The sequence below is a fragment of the Thunnus maccoyii genome, chromosome 4, assembly GCF_910596095.1.
Source record: "Thunnus maccoyii chromosome 4, fThuMac1.1, whole genome shotgun sequence".
In the NCBI taxonomy this organism is placed as follows: Eukaryota; Metazoa; Chordata; class Actinopteri; order Scombriformes; family Scombridae; genus Thunnus; species Thunnus maccoyii.
In genome coordinates, this window is record NC_056536.1 from 4,741,412 (window position 1) to 4,761,822 (window position 20,411).

The window sequence follows — 20,411 nt, forward strand, 5'->3', positions numbered from 1 at the left end:
CTGCATACCATTCAAGCATTATGATTGGCCAGGGGTCCATGTTCGTGCCGCTAACCTGCTGTTTCCTAATTGTATGTTCAGTGGGTGTCTGGTGTTGTGTAATGGCAAACATTAGTTCTAAGTGTTGCCCTTTTCTTTCTTTGTCAGAACTTTTTTCTTGGGACTGCTGCTGTACCGAGGAGCTGCGCCACCGCACGCTGATGGTGGACCATAGTAACATGTCCATCTGTCCTGTGGTGCGCTGTGGCCAGTGCAGCAGCAGCAGTCCTGGGAAAAGAGATCTGACAAGAAGGAAAGAAAAATTCAGTGCCCCATATAGCTATTTTCCAAGCCACACATCAGTGTTTCCCCCTTAATTGTACAGGCCTGGCGGGCTGCCAGGCCACTAAGAACCGCCGCCAGGCCAAAAAAAACCTTTTTTTAAATGCCAAAAATAACACCAAATATCCATTCATTAGGAAATCAATAGTGTTGGGAGCCTCTAAACAGCGCTGCTCTGGAACGTGAGTGAACCTCTGTGTCGTTGCCTAGGAAACTCTTGGTAGCATAGCTCCTTTTAAGGAATATGGCAGTACATAAAATGTGGCCTAGCAGGTGAGTGAGTGGTTAAGTGAGAGAGCGAGTGGCAGAGAAGTGACAGTGAATGTGAGTGGAGCAGATGAAAAGGTTAGCAGTAAGTTGTCAGTCTGGTAGTAAATATACAGTACAAACTACAGTGTGTCAGTTAAAAAATGCTGCAGCTCCTCTTGGAAAAGTGAAGGGGTTTAGCTCCAAAGTTAGCAACAATGGGTTAGCCTAACCTTCAGGCGCTAAACAGAAATGGAGAACGGGGAAATATGTGGCTGCTGAGTCAAAGCAGTCAGCCTAGGGGAAAACACTGCACATAATACAGTCTCTGGACTTGACTCTAACTGTTGACTCGTAGTTCTTCTGAATTAACATTTTACATTACTCAGCACCAGACATCCACTGAACACACAGTTAGGAAATAGCAGACTAGTATGAGCATGGATGCCTGGCCAATCCTAGCACTTGAATGCTATACAGGGCATGTCTTGCCAAGAAAAGCAGTGGGATCCACAATAACGCAGTAAAGAAAGGATTAGCTCAATAGATTCCTATGATCAGCTTGGAATAATTTGAATTTTTGTTTTTTAGTGAAATAGTGAACATTGAGTTATTACAATATACACAAAAATATATATTTTTATTTATTTTATAATTTTTGTCAAAAAGGTAAAGCAAAAGTTGCTAGCTGCTCTGGCTATTTTGTAGTGAATTTAATGGTCACATCTATGTGGCAGAATGACTTCACACTGATCTGTGCTCTCGGTTTGTGTTTGTTGATCATTTCTGGTAACTAGAGTTGAAGTGCTGGGATTGACTGAACAGTTTCCAGATTCTACATTGTACAGTTTGTGTCACCTACTGGTTACCTTATGCCAGTGGGGAGCAGTCTTCAAATATTAGACTGATGTCTTGTCAAGAAACACAAACAGCAGCAGATCAATTAGTGGATTTTTCTGTTTTATCTGGTTATTGATTTTTCTCTTTTCTGCACAAATTATCAAGGCCATTCAAACCATTGCGGTAACCACTATTAATTGGTAAATGTATTAATTGGTTCCAATATACCGTATTGGCCCGATTATAAGTGACTCTGACTATAAGACTAGATAATAACACTTGTTTTTGGAAAAAAAACTTTCTGAATATAACTTACATCATAGTATAGTTACATACTTACACAATCTCCTACCAGGCTCTTTGAAATGGTCAGAAACGATTTTCTCCAGCAGTTAGCATTTATAAGACTGTCTGTCTGTTTATATTTTTGAGCTTCTTATCATCTGTGACAGGGGTATTTTGCTTGACATATTTTTTTTCTACAGTAGAGATGGTGGAAGATACTTTGGACTTGTTCTCACTTATCATGAATTTATTTCCTCCGTGGCAGAAAAACATGTTACACAAGCCTTCAGAAACTCCTGCAGGTTAAACTGGAATAATGAAACACTTTTAATGCTGACTGACTCTAACACACTCACTATAAACAGACTTTAAGACACTACAAACAACTCATAATGCAACACTCAGTGTTGGAGTCGGTTTTACACAGCTACTTTATCCATTCAAAAAGAATATCTGATGTTGTGAACACATAATTGTCTAGACCCTAAATGTAAGATGACCCCACTCTTTCAGATGTATTTCCATGAAACAGGTCTTATATTCAGACCAATACAGTAAATTTTTCGATTGCATTTGTTCCTGTAGTAGTCTATTCTTTATAGCCTCTATAGTCTGAATGTCTATCTTTACTCCAGTTTTGTCATTAAGAGACCAACTTTGCAGCAGGATTATTGGTTGGCATTTGGCAGGCACATCATTCTTTATGTCAAGCCTGAAAGAATAATCACTATTACTTGAGCCACTCACTCAGCAGTGAAGCAGTGATCAACTTGACTCTGTGGAGGGTGTGACGTGAATGTGTTCCGCGGTAACTGCGACAGCTCCAGCTGATTATTACACTGAACATCTGTGATCTACTTAGTTGAAGCATCTGGTTCAGATTGCCTCCACTGCGCCTCCTGTGTGCATTGCTGATCAAGTTAGACTACAAAATTATAATAAAATTAAGTTTAGGTTTGTTCCCAATCTCACATTTTCTGCATTTGGGGCACAGTAACATTACTTTGACATTTATACTGTTGCATTGCACTTAAGTAAATATCCATTACCTTATACTGCATCAGCTCCAAGGATTGTTCATGTGGCTTTCAGTTGAGACATAGGAATCATCTAATAGTGCTATGGTTTCTCTCTGTGTGTGTATGTAGTTGTTGCCATGTTGGGCATGTTGTCTCCGTCCAGTAGAGGAGCCTTGATGACTACTGCATGCTTCCTGTTCATGTTCATGGGGTAAGATCCATACTCATTTCTCTGATCCTCACTAAGAGGTAACATATGTTTAAATACTGTGTTGTACTGTTTTCTTTAATGTTACACTGCTTATTCCTCTCTCTGTGTTTTTCCCCTCCAGTGTATTTGGTGGCTACTTTGCTGGCAGACTGTACCGCACGCTGAAAGGCCATCGGTGGAGGAAAGGAGCATTTTGTGTGAGTCAGTAATAAGTTCTGTATAAATGATACTTCTTATCACTTCAGAGTTAGTATATTCAACACTGCACATCCAATGTCTGTTTGGAGACACTTTTTATATGTAAAGGCGTCTACTGTATTTGTAAATTAGTATTGCTTTGAACAGCAAGCTTTAGGTGGTGTTTGTTTTGTCTCCCCTGCAGACAGCAACTTTGTATCCTGCAGTGGTTTTTGGAATCTGCTTCATCCTCAACTGTTTCATCTGGGGGGAACATTCCTCTGGGGCGGTAAGTGTCATGACACACATGCATGTAGACCAAGGTATCTGCAGGTCTTGAAAAGTCTTAAAAAGCATCAAATTCAGTTCCCTCAAAAAAGAAGGCATTAAAGAGTGTTAAATATAATTTATAAGGTCTTGAATATTTTCACTGCTGTATAGGTTATACATTATACATTTTTGTGTGCATGTGGTTGCTGTCGGGAGACAGTATAAACTACATATGAGATTGCTACAGCACAGTGGACTGTGCTGCAGGAAGCTGTTTAATCCGTTTTTGTGTTTCAGTGAGCACCATCAGACCTGTAGTCACACCCGTAATGTCACTACAGCTGCTACAGTAGCTAGGAGCTCATCAGCACATAATGAGTACATTTCAATTTTAGCAATACTAGCAATTGTTAGTATACAGCTGGGAAGTGCTGACAAAAATGTGATATAAATTAATGTACTTAAAATAGTACAGTGGAAACCACTTAAAGTGATCACGTCTGTCGGGTCAAATTGATCACTATAAGCAGATGACTATTATAACCAAATTTTTTTCTTTTTCTTTATTTCTTATGCGGATCACCATCTAATTGATATTTGTATATTTATTACATTAATATAAAGTAATGAAACAGGCAGCTTCGCTATTTACCATATCAAAATACAGAACAGCTGTTTCAAATCGTTGCTGCATGTCGTCGGCTCATTTTTGGCAGTTTGTCATAAGCTTCAAGGAGACTATGTTTTTCATTGAGAGAAAATGACTTTCTTTTTCCTGTCATTATTTCAATGTGCATGCAGCACCAGCCTCAGGTAACCAGCTGACAGAAGACAGGTTGTGCATTTAGGCTGCGGGGGTGGAGGCCGCAGCAGCCCACAGGGAGAAAGTTAAACCAGAATCAACTTTTGGAGAAAAGCAACCTGTAACGTTGCGGTGGCCAATCACAGCTGGCGATCAGACTGATTAGAGCTGTAATCCAGCCATGAGGGGGGGCAAAAACGTTACTCGGAAGAGGAGAGGACATTTCTCTTTGATTGATAACATTAAAAGTGAAGATAGGCTTTGCTGACGGCTTTTGACTCATTTTAAAAGAGAGGAGAGAAAGAGAAAGTGAGTGAGAGAGAGAGAGAAGCAGTGATCGAGCAAGCTAGAGAGTGGATGAGGAGAGCAAGCAGTGTTAGTGAGAAAGCTGGTGAATGAGAGGAATAAAACATAGTTTTCTCATTGTTTCATGACAAATTAACATGCCCACAAACACAACCCGCACCTCCACACAAACCTGCGGAGGGCCGCAAAGCCTGATAATGGTGCCACAGCTGCTAATTGCATATCATACATGTATCATGAGAGTAAAATAGAATTACTGTAGTTTTAAAAAAAAATTCCATGTTGTCATGCATGAAAAGACCCAAAATGAACACTGTAAGTAGACTACTTGATTACCATAAGCAAATTATTTAAATAGCATTTGTATAGGAATGATTCTGTCCCGATAATTTCATGGTGTATGTTGACTAGGGATGCCACGGTGAGGAAATTTTCCCACAGGATAATAAACTTGTGACAACACCGATATTATCAGTTACACTGGACATTTTACAAGTTAAGATATTTGTCGACTCAGTATGTTTTTTTCCCTTCTGTTTGTGTCACCATGTGTATAAAATACAAAAATTAATAATAATTGCAAGGACACGTAAATATACTGAACATTTTGTGGTTGTATTGTTGATTTATGAATTATTTGCAGTAAAAGTATGAAAAAAGATATCTTTTAGAGCGCTTGCTTTAAAGTCAGATCTTTAGATCTTCCCCTTACTTTTTTAACAACAAGAATGCTTAGAAAGTTGGTTCATTATTATTTTTTTATTGTAAAACACAACAATAAAACAGCGCAATTACAAACTCTCTTGTAGTTATTAAACATATAAATAGAACTTTTATTAACAAGACGAAAAAGACGGATGACGGCTTGGCCTGCATAGCCATCCCATGCTGCTGCAAAATAAAATAACACGTATAAATTACAGTTTTAAATAATATACAAGTGAAATTAGCTAAAACTAAATAAGAACCAAATAAGAAATTATTCAGAAAGGAATCGGATAAATAAGAAACAAATGAAAAACAAAGCCTTCCACATTGTAGCGTAATGTAAGATAAATGTCAAAAGTCAACAGGCTTTTCAAATCGAATGCTTAGAAGGTTGGTTCATTATTATTTTTAATGAGAAACACAGCAAGAATAAAACAGTGCAATGACTGTTTTATTCAGTCATTGAATAAAACAGTCATTGCAAAACAGATTCTTGCCACAACCATGCACCCGATACTTTGTTCAAGACATGGTGCTATGACGCTGCTACTTTTCACTGTATGTTGACAGTAAAAAATATGTAAAGCTAACATGTTTTTAACAAGTGACATAACAAAAAGGGATTGTTAAATATCTTGCCTTCATCTCTTGACAATTCTCCCTTTGTCCTTGCTTTTTACTGTTACCACTAAAGGTTCCCTTCACAACAATGTTGGCCCTGCTGTGTATGTGGTTCGGTATCTCCATGCCCTTGGTCTACCTGGGCTACTACTTTGGTTTCCGCAAGCAGCCATATGACAACCCCGTACGCACCAACCAGATCCCTCGGCAGGTCCCCGAGCAGCGCTGGTACATGAACAAGTTTGTAGGGTGAGTGTCCAACCAATTGAACAATCTGCTTTTAATCTTCTGACAGTTACTTGGCTGGCTGATAGTTGTGATGGAGGATTTGACCACAAATTGAAGCATGCATTCAAACATTTTCTTTTCTTTCCATCAGAATCCTGATGGCTGGGATCCTGCCATTTGGTGCCATGTTCATTGAGCTCTTCTTCATTTTTAGCGTGAGTACAATTAAATTTATTTTTATCAATTCTATGTCAAACCACCTCTTCTGCCAGTGTCACACACAATCATTTGTGAGTGTATTTTCTTTCATCTGTCTGTAATTTTATACACACCAATTGCCCAAAAGGTCAGTTACTTACATTTAGATAAGTTACTCATGTAACATTAAAGGGATAGTTCATATTTTTTGAAGTGGGGTTGTATGAGGTAGTTATCCATAGCCAGTGTATTACCTGCAATAGATTTGGGTCGGCACCCCCCACCTCCCCAGTTTGGAGAACCAGATAGGAGTACTAGCATGGAATGTAAGCACTGTACTGCTGTGGACGGGGCCAGCAGCAAAACTCATTCTAGCCACCTAAAAAAAAGGCCCACCTAAAAAAAATCTATATCAGTTTAGGTGTATGCTATATTTAGAATATTTTCACCGTATCACCTTGCCGTCAGACAGCCCTTTCATTTGGGACTAGATTTCTCAACCGTAGAATTTCAGATAGCTGAACCGCACAGCTGCCAGACAACAACTCCGTGGAGTTTTCACAGTTTTATGCTTCAGAGTTCAACCAGACGACATAGTGAGCAGTTTGAGGCACGCTGCGAGTTTGCAACTTTTGGTGCGAGGTGCGTTTGTTTTCCAGCTTGTGCAGCCCTTACGGGCGGTCACTAAAAACACCTGTAACTCAATCTCATTAAAAGAATTAGAGGCTCCACCTGGTGGGGTATCCTTCATCCTCTGCATCATCAGTTAATATATTTTCAATCAGTTGAATTACTAATGACAGTTAACCCATAATCGATGAATAATTGACATCCCTAATTTAGATCATGTATTTTTTCTGTACCACTAGGCCCAATTTGCAACACAGCCAAGCCTATGTGAAATTTCTTAATAACCTAAACGTGGGTGAGGGTGGATGTGTTTTAAGGCCAGGCACCACAGTTGAATAGGGACAAAATAAATCTTGTTCTTATATCAGAATGAAAGGTATTATTATAGACTCACATACAATATATTGTCTCAGTCAAACAAGTAAAATATTATCAGCAGCAGCTCGTGTGCATTTGTGATCAATTATCCTTTAACATTATATCCTTAGAAAACCAACAATATACAGTTGGATCCAAAAGTCTGAGCCCACATTGAAAATCTCTAATATTTTCATGTAAACCTGGAAATAATCGGAAAGTTTGAGAGTTCAGAAACATTTAAAAACACAAGAAGTAATGTAAAATGAAGAAGAAATACTTAAGATTCTGAACTATTTCTAGGTCAGCAAATTTGTGGCATTGACCAACTTAACTCATTTGTACAAAAGGTCAGATTTCCTTGAGTTGTATCCCTTTCATTAAAGCATGCGTTCAGATGATACAGGACACTGGATTTGATCTACTCACCAGAGGCTACTTCAAGTAACTCAACTTGCAGCCAGTGTTCACAAGATATAACTGGCTTTAAAATATGAATATAAATAAATATGGTCTCTACTAAACTTTTTCTTTTTCAACTTTTATTTATATGGCATATTTAACTATTTTCATCTATTGAAGTGTCACAGTTAAGGAAGGCTGTTTTTACAAAAGATTACATTTGGGCCACCAAAAATATACTTTAGCCACCAAATTCGGGGGCTTGATGTGCTTAAAAATATTTGCATCTATCCCTGCACTGACTATGGATAACTACCTCATACAACCCCACTTCAAAAAATACAAACTAACCCTTTAAGTGTGTGTCACCACCCACAGGCCATCTGGGAGAATCAGTTCTATTACCTCTTTGGCTTCCTGTTTCTGGTCTTCATCATCTTGGTGGTCTCCTGCTCTCAGATCAGCATCGTCATGGTTTATTTCCAGCTGTGTGCAGAGGTAAGTGTGTTTAGGCTAGAAGAATAAATTTGGGAGCAATCAGACGCCTCCCTCATGATGTTACATAATGGATAAGAATTTAAACATCTGAAGTGCCAAAAACTTTTGCACAGTACTGTAACTAGACCTATAATAGCTGTAATGTATCTGTGTGACTAAATTTGTGCCCATTAATCTCAAAATCATAATTCTGTCAAACCAGAATGCACAGATGTCATACATAGACTGTACAACAAAGATGTCTGTTTTCTCTGCTGTTAAGGAGAAGCCTCATTAAATTCATTTTGAAATCATAGAAAAAAAGACACTCCTTATAACTTGAGATCTTTATTTTATGATCATCAAATTTATGACTTTTCCTTCAGTAAAAATAACCCAGTTGACCTTTTTACAGCTACATGCATACCACCTGCACTGTGCCCTCTGAAGGAATCAGTATTGTATTTGCATGTTTTGAGCAGCAACACTCTCATAACATTTGATATATATGATAAAACACAAATATCGACACATCGTGAGCAATCACAATGACTATTATAACGATAACATGAGCAGCTGATCCTGGTGCTGTGTGGGAGAACTGATCTAATTAGCAATGCTACAGTGTTTGTCAGATGAAGTGACATATTCCCGCCTCCTGTGCACACAGGATGTTACAAGACAAAATAAGGAAGTTTCTTGTTGCTGAAACACATAGGGTCAATACCTCCTGCTTGCATCCATGCAACCATTTTGCACTAAGAATAATTTTTTTGACAATATTAAGGCTCAGAATGTAACTCACATGCAAACTGATAATATTTCTGAGTAGTCCATCGTATCTTAAAATAACAATATGCTGTATCACATAACAGGCTTAGAGATGAGTAGTAGATTAGAAAGTAGAATTTGCTACCGCTGAAGTATTGTGTGTTTTGAACTAGAAACACATTTAGTGAGTGCAAACATTGTCCTGCAGTATACAGCCCTACTGGTCCTACCTGAAGCTTATCTGGACTGTCTCTATACACACACCCATTCTCTGTGTTTTCCCTGCCTCTCCTCACCAACAGGACTACAGGTGGTGGTGGAGAACTTTCCTGGTGTCAGGAGGCTCAGCATTCTACGTCCTTATTTACGCTATCTTCTATTTTGTCAATAAGGTAAGCCCTGAGGCTGTCTCAGATATCCATAACAAACTTTGGTTTCACTGCAGCTAAAAGTTTGCAGCTACAGAATTAAATTTTTTTAATTAGACATCATTACAGATCTTTGGGGATGATACATGTTTCAATGATATATGCATTCTCTTTATAGCACTCATTGAATGATATAATTAGTGATGGCAATAAAAACAGTTTGAAATGGGCACTCCGTGGAGAGTTTGACTTGGCTTGTGAGGAGCTTTCCTGTCTGAGAGTTGAGTTGGGTTTGAGACTTGGGTGTGGAGTCTGATAGATGAGGGCATTTGATAGACAGGGGAGTTCTAATAAAGGATGCATTATGGGAAATGTAGGATACAGTGGTTTTCAGACATGTACCTCGTTACATAAATGTGATAGTAATTCATGTTTTGGTATTATTATAATTATCAATAGTGCTGTAATAACTGTGTCCCTTACTTATCATCAACTTGTGTAAGTTGCACACTGGACCACAATTTGCTCCAAACTAGTTGTGATGTCACAAATCCTGCTCATAGGTACATGCCTTCTAATTCAGATGTAAGTTGAACACAGAGAAACATTCCCCTTTCAGCAGATGGATGAGAACAACATCCAACTGATGGAACAAGAAGAAAAAAACACATTTGTAAAAAAATCCCTTGCAGTGAGGAGCAAAACAAGTAAAATTAAAGCTGCAAGCAGTGATCATCGGGCCCTCGCACCTTTGTGCATGTTAGGGTGCACAACATGATTCAGCATTTACCAGAGGGCAACAGACATGGATATACATTTTCCTGAATATTGGGCATTGCATTTAGGAGAAAACTGTCATTCCCTTTGTCCACTATGTGCTGCTAGAAAAACATGTACTAAGTTATGTACATTAAATTGGAATGACACAGGACAAAAGTATTGAACACATAGTAAGAAAAAGCACTGAACAAGGTGACTCCACCAATTAGTCCTCTTACCTGTGCTAATTAGAATCAGCTGGGTTAGTAAGAAAATTATTAAATTAAACTGTGTTATTTGTTAAGCAGCCATCAAATAATGTAACCCTTAACATGTTTTACAAGTTGCAGATGGGGAATATGACCTGGCTGCAGCCAGTCAAAAAAATTTTTTTTTTGCTTTGAGCCCTGTACACAAGTCAGTCATTAATACAGCAATACAATGAGTGAAGGTCGCCTGACATGCATATGCATTGTCATGAATAACTGATGTTGCACAAAGGAGTTAAATACCACTTCCTTTGTCCACTATGTGGTGCTAGGGAGCTCCCACTAATTAGGCTATATGTCAATTTGCCATATATCATGTGTAGACCACACCTTGTAAATTCCATGTAGATAAGAAGGTTGGTTGTCACATAACGTTGACTTCCTGTTGCCAGTAGGTGGTGCTATGACTATGACTCAATATTGACATGTAGATGTGTTCAGCTCTGGACTCCAATCAAGCTTGTGAAATTTGGGGCAGAATGGACAAAGTCCAGTGGAATTACAACAATTTCCTGTTTCATGGTGAGACATGCACACGCCATGTCAGGGGCGTTCCACGAAAACTCATGATTTTGATAACTTTTCATATTAGATACATAGGTGGCACTCTCGAGCACATTTTGGCACTTTGAGGGTTAATTTTTACATTTTATCAAATTTTTCACCAGACCTGATGTGCGTGCCAAATTTGGTGAGTTTTTGAGCATGTTTAGGGGGTCAAATTTAGGGTTAGAGTGGCGTAATAAGAAAGAAAGAATTAAAGCTGCAAGCAGCGTTGAACGGGCCCTCGCGCCTTTGCGCACGTCGGGCCGCAGCGCAGTCGAAGGGCTTCTGTCACGGGCATGTAGATGTCTTCAGACCCACACTGTTTTCAGACAGTGCAAGAAGGACTCTTATCAAACATGTAAAGTTTTGTGCAGACTGGAGCATGTACAATAAAGTTATAGCAACTTCCTCTGTCATGGCAAAACATCAAATCTCATCAGTGTGAGGATGAGAATTTTCTGCAGGGTGAGATGTCTGTCTCACTCACATCTGTGGCATCAAAATTAAGCAAGTTTTGGGCCCATTCACTTGAATTTCAATTAGTAAATTGAAAACTCTTGATGAGTGTGTGTGTAAAACAAATTACAACACTGATTCCTCGTCTGTTTATTTCTCTGCAGCTGGACATTGTTGAGTTCATCCCCTCCCTCTTGTACTTCGGCTACACGACTCTGATGGTCCTGTCGTTCTGGCTGCTAACAGGCACAATTGGTTTCTATGCAGCCTACATGTTCATCAGGAAAATCTACGCCGCAGTCAAGATCGACTGAGTCATTGTCGCTGCTGTTCTTGTTGTTTTTCATCACATTCTTTTTTTTTTTTTTTTTTTTTTAATATATATATTTTTTACTCTTTATGTCCAACAAGCACTGGCTTGAGTGTCGGGGGGGATTTTTACAGTGCAACAGCCCACCCACTGGCCTCATGAGGACGAACAGCAAGTGTCTTTCTCCCCCTCCCCCTCGCCTCTTCCCCCCCTCCTCTTACCAGGACAGAGACACAGGGGTAGTTTTCCTCTGATGGGACAGTTTATGTCTTCTGCTGTTTCATCTTGCACACAACACAGTGGGCCAAAGCTTGTCAAACAACGGTTTCTGCACATTTTGTCTTTTCATTTATGTTTTGAGTCTAACTTATCCAGGTTTTCATTTTTGTCATCACAAGATTTATTTCGGACTTAATTTCTCTTGATCACACTTCTTGGGAGATTTTTTTTTTCATCTTATTTCCTTTCAGAAATTTTGCCTTTACTCTTTTCATTGTCTCTGTTTTCAAATGTCACTTTTGTTTCATTTCAGAGACTTTACAGATCAGGGAAGGACTGGGGAGTCTAACTGTGGCTATGGTGTTAAGTTTGTTTTGTTAACTGATATGGGTGAAATTATGCTGGAAAGCTCTACATTGTAACACAAGAAAGGATAAATTAAATGTTCTATGATTTTTTACTTCAGTTTCCCATGTCATGGTGTGACCATGTTGACCACAACTGTAGTCTAAATATTAGTTTCTCCTTCCAAGACAATGGTCTTTGTTAATGTCAAAATACTGGTCCACTAGCTCTAAATGATACAGAACGGCTCTGATTAATTATGTGAACCCATTACCCTGGAGTGGTGGACTGTTGGTGAAGCCACTGGAGTTAGAGAGAAGGAAAAGCTCTATACAGCCAATACAGAAATGACAATGTATTTGAAATTCTACAGCACAAGTGTGTGTCTGAAGCTTTTCCAGTAATAACTTATTATTCCACTTATTAACCACACCGTCAGTGTAGCCTTAGCAGTGCTGGGTGCCTGCTGAACTATGCAGTTATGGAAAGAAGTGCAAAATAACGGTTTGTGAAGGTCATATCAAAGGACCATTTTTGGTTGTTTGTTGAAAGTTTGAAATTAATGTACGAAACATTTTTGTGTACAGTATGAAAAATTATTTCTGAAAGCCAGCAAGCTCACCTATGTGTGTCTACCGGTAGTGGTAGATGTCATTTTGATAGTGCTTGGGTCTCACAGGATGCAGAGCATTGAAATGTAATCCACAGTGTTCTTATTAGATCTGTACAGTCGATATGTTTTTGTGTACTGATATCCGTATTCTTGCTCACGTTTTTTCCCCCCCTTTTCAGTTGACATTTTTGGGGTTGCGTTTTTCTGGTATTTCATTAGATTTATCAGCTGAATATTTTGTAAATGCATTTAGAACATGGCTGGAGCCTGATATAATTGTGGCTTGAGAAGCAGCTTGAGTTAAAGGTGCAGTGTGTAGAATTTAGTGGCATCTAGTGGAATGGACTTGGCAGAAATTGAATATAATATTCATAAGTATGTTTTAATTAATGTATAATCACCTGAAAATAAGAATTGTTGTGTTTTCATTACCTTAGAATGAGCCCTTTATATCTACATAGGGAGTGTGTCCTCTTCAACAGAGCCTGCCATGTTCCACCACCATGTTTCTACAGTAGCCCAGAATGGACAAATCAAACACTGGCTCTAGACGGGGCTCTTCAAGTTTTTCGCAAGTTTTGCAGCCACCGTAGGTTCTCCTACATGCTTGGAAGGGGAGGGGGAGGTGTATTCAGTTGGTTGCAATCTGCAACCTCACCGCTAGATGCCTCTAAATCCTTCACACTGGTCCTTTAAGGGCTTCCCATAGACAACCAGTGTAGTTTACCCAAATTCCACAATATGTATTCATCACATAACATGATAATAATGACATTAAAGGAATAGTTTAACATTTTGGGACAGTTAGACAAGAAGATTGATACCACTTATGTCTGTATACTAAATATGAAGCTACCACCAGCAGCCATTTAGATTAGCTTAGCATAAAGATGACAGCTAGTCTAGCTCTGTCCAAAGGTAACAAAATCCCCCTACAAGCACCTCTAAAACTCACTAATTAACACATCTCTAACATATCTCTTTTTATGAATCCCTACAAAAACCAAAGTGTAAAAAAGATGGCTTGTGGTTTAACAGCAGGTTTTTTTTATTAACTTTCTTGAGTCTTGTTTAAGAAACAGTCAGGCACATAACTCCCAATGAATCAACAAAGTGCCATTTTTCTTCTCATACTGATTAAAAAAACAATATATAAGGTGTTCAGTAGTGAGCTTTAGAGGTGGTTGTAGGAGGAATTTATGACCTTTTTGACAGCCAGGCTAATGGTAGCATCATATGTAGCATACAGACAAAATAAGCAAAATGCCAAACTATTCCTTTAAAAACAACACAGTAGGTGGATCCACAACAGCCTAACAATACTATACATCTTAAGTACAGAGCAGTTCTCACTCTCTGCTGCTGTTAGATTAGAGAAGTTCGGCAGAAAACTGGGCTAGCAAGATCTATAAGGCAGTACCAAATAAAATAATGCAGTATAGTTAATGGTGGATGTTAGGGCCCCAGATTTTAGTCCGTACACAAAGTGAATATTCTAAGGAGCAAATTCTAACAAGCAGCACAGACCTGAAAAGACATTTTCATCAAGTATCACAAGCTCTTATATGATTAAAGGAGCTTTTTGAACCACATAATTAATCCCACACAGCATTTAAAGCGCACTCGGAGCTCTCTCTGTACATGTTTTTTGGAGTTGCATTCATCGCAGGCTTTATGGTTATCATCAAACTGATTTTTGTGACAGATTGAGGTGCTTCACTCCATCCGTCTTTAGCAGGGCTGTGCAGAGGAGGGGCCTAGAGTAGATCAACTCTGATTTTCCAGGGGCAAAATGAATGACTTATCCTCCTGTGCCCACTTCATCATGGCTTCCCTCATAATCAAGTCAACCCAAGGCTTGTTTAAGCTGTTAATAAGAGAGCAAGACAAGCAAAAATACTCCTTCTTTCTCCTGCCACCAAAACCCTGACAAGCTGCTTTAAGAGGTTGCCTCAATTCAAATGTGTCTTCATGTACTGACCATTACTCTTTCATTGACTTCATTCCATCAGATACTATTTACTGTGTAACCCTCTGCCCTCTCTGTATTAGGCTACGTCAAAGAGTTACTGAGCCCTGACACGTGAAGACAGAACAACACTCCTCTCCTGCTGTTAAAATGCACATATGCCAGGGGAGATTTTTTTACAGATAGACTTTTAAGTGGCCCGAGTCATGTGTGTATGTATGAACGAGAGGTTTACAATGTAAATAAAAGAAAACAGCTTTGTATTGTTGCGTTTCACTGTTTGTGGCGCTCTCTGTAATGATTCCCCTCATCGTTTTAGCTGAAAGCATGATGCTCATGATGACTTTCCAAGGAGCTTGTTTCTGTTACTTTGTCTTTGTTTCTTTTACAGAATGTGCAATTACAAAATGTACAATAACAAAATAATAAAGTGATGACAAGTTGAATATGAAGATTTGCTTTCACTGTGTTTGTGAAATACTCGTTATGGGGTAGTCTGCCAATTTTACACATCCTGTTCAGTTTACTTGGTGAGCACTACTCAGCTTTCAGGGCTTTATGAAAGGAAAGGTTCAAGTTCAAGTTTTTCAAGTGTATCTTAAAACAACAGTCAGTTGCCCATACGAACACTGAAAGGTTTTCTGAGCTGTAATCATTCCTCCTGTTTATACTGGCTATTAAAAGATCCCTTTTAAATGTAGTTTAAATGAAAGTGAAGGGGGGCCAAAGTCCACAGTGTGTCCACATAATCATTTTGTGCAAAAATGCAGCTTGTCTGAAGCTTATGTGAGCCTTCAGCAGTCTGTCAGTCAGCCATATCAAGTGGATATCTGCCACATTTATAGTCTTTTTAGCAACAAATTCTATCTCTTTCTGTTTTCTTGGACAGTGTTTCCCTGTTGAGCTTCAGTGGAATTATAGTGACAACTATAATTGTTGTTGTCGTTATAGTGACAACTATAATTCCACTGCACTAAAAAGCCACTTGCACTAAAAAGACTGTAATGTTGAAAGATATCTACTTGATTTGACTCATTTGGATGGCATAAGTTTCATATTAGCTTAGGATAAACTTTTAAATACATTTTTGCTCAGAGGGAGGACTGTGGATTTTGTCCCCTATCACTTGCATTGTAAATGCAGAGGGGATCTTCTAAAGGTCAGTATGAACAGGAGGAATGATTATGGCAAGAAAAAAACCTTTTTAAGTGTTCATTTGGGCACCTGACTGTTGTTTTAAGACAGACTTGAAAAATTGTGAACCCATCCTTTAAGTCTGATCAAATAACCATGATGATGTCATGTCTTGGACTTGGAGATGACACATTTTTAGCAACGGGGTAGCAAGCACTGGGGATAGCAATATTGATCGGTAGATCCAGCCATGGATGGATGGATTGCCATGAAATTTTGCATTTACATTAATGGTCCTCAGAGGATGAATCCTACTGACTCTGGTGATCACCTGACTTTTCCTCTGGAGCCACCATGAGATTCACATTGTGGTTTTGAGTGAATGTTTCAACATCTACTTGATGGATTGTCATTAAATTAGGTGTCAAAACAATCCTTGGATTTGTTCGCTGGTCTTGGTGTTAAGTGCTAATTTGCAAATGTTATGGTAAACATTATACCAGCTAAATATCAGCATGTTATTACAGCTGATATGAACTGCTATAGCGTGGGTGTAGACTGTTGTTCCAGAAAGCCTGTGTCGGGCTTGGAGTTTGATGGACAGGCATTTACCAATTTAGAAAAAACATGCTATTAAGTTGCATTATGGGGAATGTAGGATCCAGCATTTTTGGAGTGTGACCCATACATACAGGACCAAAAGTCGGGATATCTGGAGTTCTGGTACATCCATGTGTCTTTTGCAAGCCTCCCAAATTTGTGGATATGCTGTATTTAATCACAGGAGTACCCCTTTAAATGACATGTCTTTTGCATGTGTGTGTGTGTGTGTGTGTGTGTGTGTGTGTGTGTGTGTGTGTGTGTGTGTGTGTGTGTGTGTGTGTATGTGTGTGAAGGTGTTAACTCCTGGTTTGTCCCTCTGTGTTTCTGAAATGTTCAGTGTCTGGAAGGCTATTATCAATTTACAAAGTCTGTGTTGTGGTGTTTCGGTCCTCTCAAATCTTTTTTACAAGCACCTCAGGTTCCTCCAAATAAAACTCTACAAAACCAAAAGAGTTTCCATTCTGAAGTTATGGCACAGTTGTTATCCTGTAAATGTATGTGTCAGAGTCAGCTTAGTCGATGTAAGTACAGGTTTAGCTCCATAGTGCTATAATTAGGGCAGTCTTGACACTCAGTTATGCATGTGGGCCTAATGGTGCAGCTCTCAGAGACATAATCCAGTCCCTGGTTCAATATGAGGGTTAGAACTGCGAGACACAAACCACCATAGTCCTAAGATATTTTGGGATGGAATTTTAAACTATTTGTTAGTATGGTAATTCACAAAATCAAGTCTATATTTTGTGAGAATCATGGACATTTGCTAAATAGCATATAATAATCTACCCCTACTGTAGCAGACATTCTGTAGTACACATACTACTGCTCAATCTCATTCTTTCTAATCATCTATCCTGTCATGTGGTGACTGCCTGTGGAGGGAGACTGAGAACAATGCTTCAGCTGTGAAGTCTGGTGAAACCATTCTGACTCAGAGCAAGTTGATCAGTCCCCAGAAGAAGAGAAATTCAACTTTCCTAAACTGAATGTGATAGATGTATGGACTGCAGGGAAATGACACATAGATTGTTTTTTTTTCAACCAGCTCAGATGTCAGACCTCAAATAGTCTATGAAAACCAATTTTGGGGAAACAAGCCTTTTTACATTTAGTGTGTAATAGGGATGTGTATTTGTATCTATATTTGTTAAGGCAGCAAAATTATTTGTATTTGTATTTATATTCCAATAAAAGTTGAAAGAGGCTTAAAAATCCTGTTTTTGTTTTTATTACACTTATAATTTTAGAAAATATGTGTTCCTGAATAAACTACCTTACAAAGGAGGTCCCCTCACCAGTTGTCGAACTGGAGTCTCCCGGATCATAGACAACTGTGCTGACTACTGAGCTAAAATTTATCTCTACCTATTTATACACCCATAACATAGAGACAGCACATCATGTAATGTGTAGGGAAGAACTTCAAAGGCGATTATTGCTTTGCACTTTTCATTTATTATCTATTTTTTTACAACCTAACTTTGTGGAAAGGAGAAAGGGAACAACAGGTTATGGAGAGTCCCTTGGGAGCGTGTGTCAGTAGCTCAGCTTTATCTCTAGTGAACACCCCCAACTCCGGGAGTGATGTTCAAATTAGGAAATGTGCGTCATGTACCAGGTGGACGTGACTCCCCTCGTTAAGAAATAACAGTGGAGCAGAAGAGAGAGACTGAAATAGTGATGTTTCTTCCTGAAAACAAATAATTTTTAAAATATTTGTATGAAACAAATATTTGTAAAAAAAATTTTTTAAAAAAACACTATTTGTGCTTTGCCAAATATATTTACATATATTTACATATATTTATGTATTTGTATTCGGGCATACCCCTAGTAAGTAAGCAGGGCCACGGATAAGATCTTATACTGAGTACTGAGGTCATACATCTAGACAACTATTTAATGATAGCCATACCATTTGTTGTCCAGAGAATGAGTCGTAATGACTTTGGTTATCACCTGAATTTTCATCTAGTGTCACCATGAGGATGACATTTGTGATTTTAAGTGAAATATCTGAAAACTATTTGATGGATTGCCATGAAATTCAGTTTAGACATTCACGTCTCCCTCAGGATGAATTGTAATAATTTTGTTGATCCATATAATATGATCATTTTCACCTAGCAACACTATCAGGTCAAAATTGTATTTCTCCAGTTATTTTATGAACTAATTACTAATTAGCAAATGTTTGCACCACTAATAAATATGACGATGAATATGGTAAATACTATACCTGCTAAACATCACTACTAGCATTGTCATTTAGCTATATAGTACAGCCTCACAGAGCTGCTAGCATGGCTGTGGACTTAGTCTTGTTGTGCCTGACGGACAGCCAATATGAGTTAGAAATGTTCTACTTTTTCTGATGTAATGTAATAGAAATTTTTAAAGGGACCGTTGCAAATCCTTGGCACACAGAAATTGCAATTATATTCTTTGCAAGTTCCATTTATATTGAGCAGAAATTAAAGGAAAAATTCATCTGAAAATCAACAACTACACGTAGCACAACTAACTCCACCTAAAATAACTGTCTCCGAATGTTGTCTCTATTTTCTCTATAATTTCTACCAGATAAAATAGTTCTCTTCAGGAAACGTCCCAGGAAATGATTAGGAAATTACAGACCCATAAAATGAAGCGTCACTGTTTCATTCAACATGAGTCTAAACGCTATTTCAAAACCTTCAAAAGCCATGCTGTCAGGAGTCAAATTCTGATGGAAAAACACAGGGCCCAAAATACTAGAATACACCTAAAAAAAAAAAACATTTTCAGCTGAACAAAAAACTCCCCTTGTATTCTTTTGTTATGGATTTTGGATTCTGCATTTTGCAAAAATAGAAAGAAGGAAAACTTCAAAATAATAAAAAAGAATGCAAGGAAGGTATGAAACCGCTGGTTTGTCTTTTAATCATTTCAACATAACACATGACAACTCAAAGATACACTGTACTGTACAATAAGTCGATAGTTCTGTTGTTGTGTTCATCATCTCTTTGGATCAACCAATATACAAATCTGTCACTTTTACATTGCAGCAACTGATTGCATGTGAGATATGTAACAAAAAAGCATTCATTTTCTTTCTTTCTCCGAAGCACATCGTTTATATAATTCTCCCTGTAGTTGATAAACTCCATGCTATATAAAATAGTGTAAGTGAATGCAAATATTCTATTTTCGTTCACCTTTTTTATTCCAGATGTGGCTGTAATAGCAAGTGATAAAAATAAAATGGGCTATGTCACTAAACGAGATACACAAAGAGATTGGAATGCAAGACTTACATTAAGCTAGAAATATATAAAACTACATATGGATGTTGTCTGTCATCAGACAGTACCCAGTTTCTTAGTAAAAGCAAAAAAGAGAGGGAGAGAAAGAGAGCATTATTAAAATCAAATCAGTTTTTCTCAGGCTTAAACTGATGAGCAAATTCCCTTAAAATGTTTGTGTTCTGCACCTACTAGTAAAGAGGAAAAAGTGAGGACAAGTGCATCCCTAGTAGGTGCAGGTCGAGGTAATGGAGCTATAGCTGAGCCAAAGAACAGAACAACATCACTGTCAGAGGTAAGGGAGGATCCATTTTATATTAAGTGTTTCAGAGTTGTGCTGATTTGGTATCAGCAGTTTGTATCATCTCAGGACTACGGAAGCTCATTTATGCCAGGAAAAGAAAAAAATAGATGAAAAATAATGCATGATAAAAAATAAAAATACTAACAGTAAAATAAATTTAGATTTTGAGATACTGTATTAAATAAAAAGTATGGGATAAGAAGTCACAATCTTAAGTCAAAATGTAGACTTAACGTAAATCAGAATAATGAGCGGGTTAAAATTTTCACTTACTAAATCTAAATTATGAAATACTGACAAAATTATGATAGTAAACATTTTCACTTAGTAAGTCAAAATTATGAAATACTGAGTAAATAT

At 38.1% G+C, this 20,411-nt stretch overlaps 1 protein-coding gene across 2 annotated transcripts in view; it reads left to right on the forward strand.

The window, feature by feature from the left end:
- Nucleotides 1-12,256, forward strand: part of tm9sf4 (transmembrane 9 superfamily protein member 4) — a 29,713-nt gene extending 17,457 nt beyond the window's left edge. For both annotated transcript variants that reach the window (XM_042409047.1, XM_042409048.1), the window contains exons 11-18: nucleotides 2,841-2,922; nucleotides 3,044-3,119; nucleotides 3,305-3,388; nucleotides 5,880-6,055; nucleotides 6,186-6,249; nucleotides 8,000-8,119; nucleotides 9,172-9,261; nucleotides 11,432-12,256. In XM_042409047.1, coding sequence (XP_042264981.1) covers nucleotides 2,841-2,922; nucleotides 3,044-3,119; nucleotides 3,305-3,388; nucleotides 5,880-6,055; nucleotides 6,186-6,249; nucleotides 8,000-8,119; nucleotides 9,172-9,261; nucleotides 11,432-11,581 — 842 coding nt within the window. In that variant the 3' untranslated portion in view covers nucleotides 11,582-12,256. The remainder of the gene's footprint in view (nucleotides 1-2,840; nucleotides 2,923-3,043; nucleotides 3,120-3,304; nucleotides 3,389-5,879; nucleotides 6,056-6,185; nucleotides 6,250-7,999; nucleotides 8,120-9,171; nucleotides 9,262-11,431) is intronic.
- The last annotated feature ends 8,155 nt before the right edge of the window (nucleotides 12,257-20,411 follow it).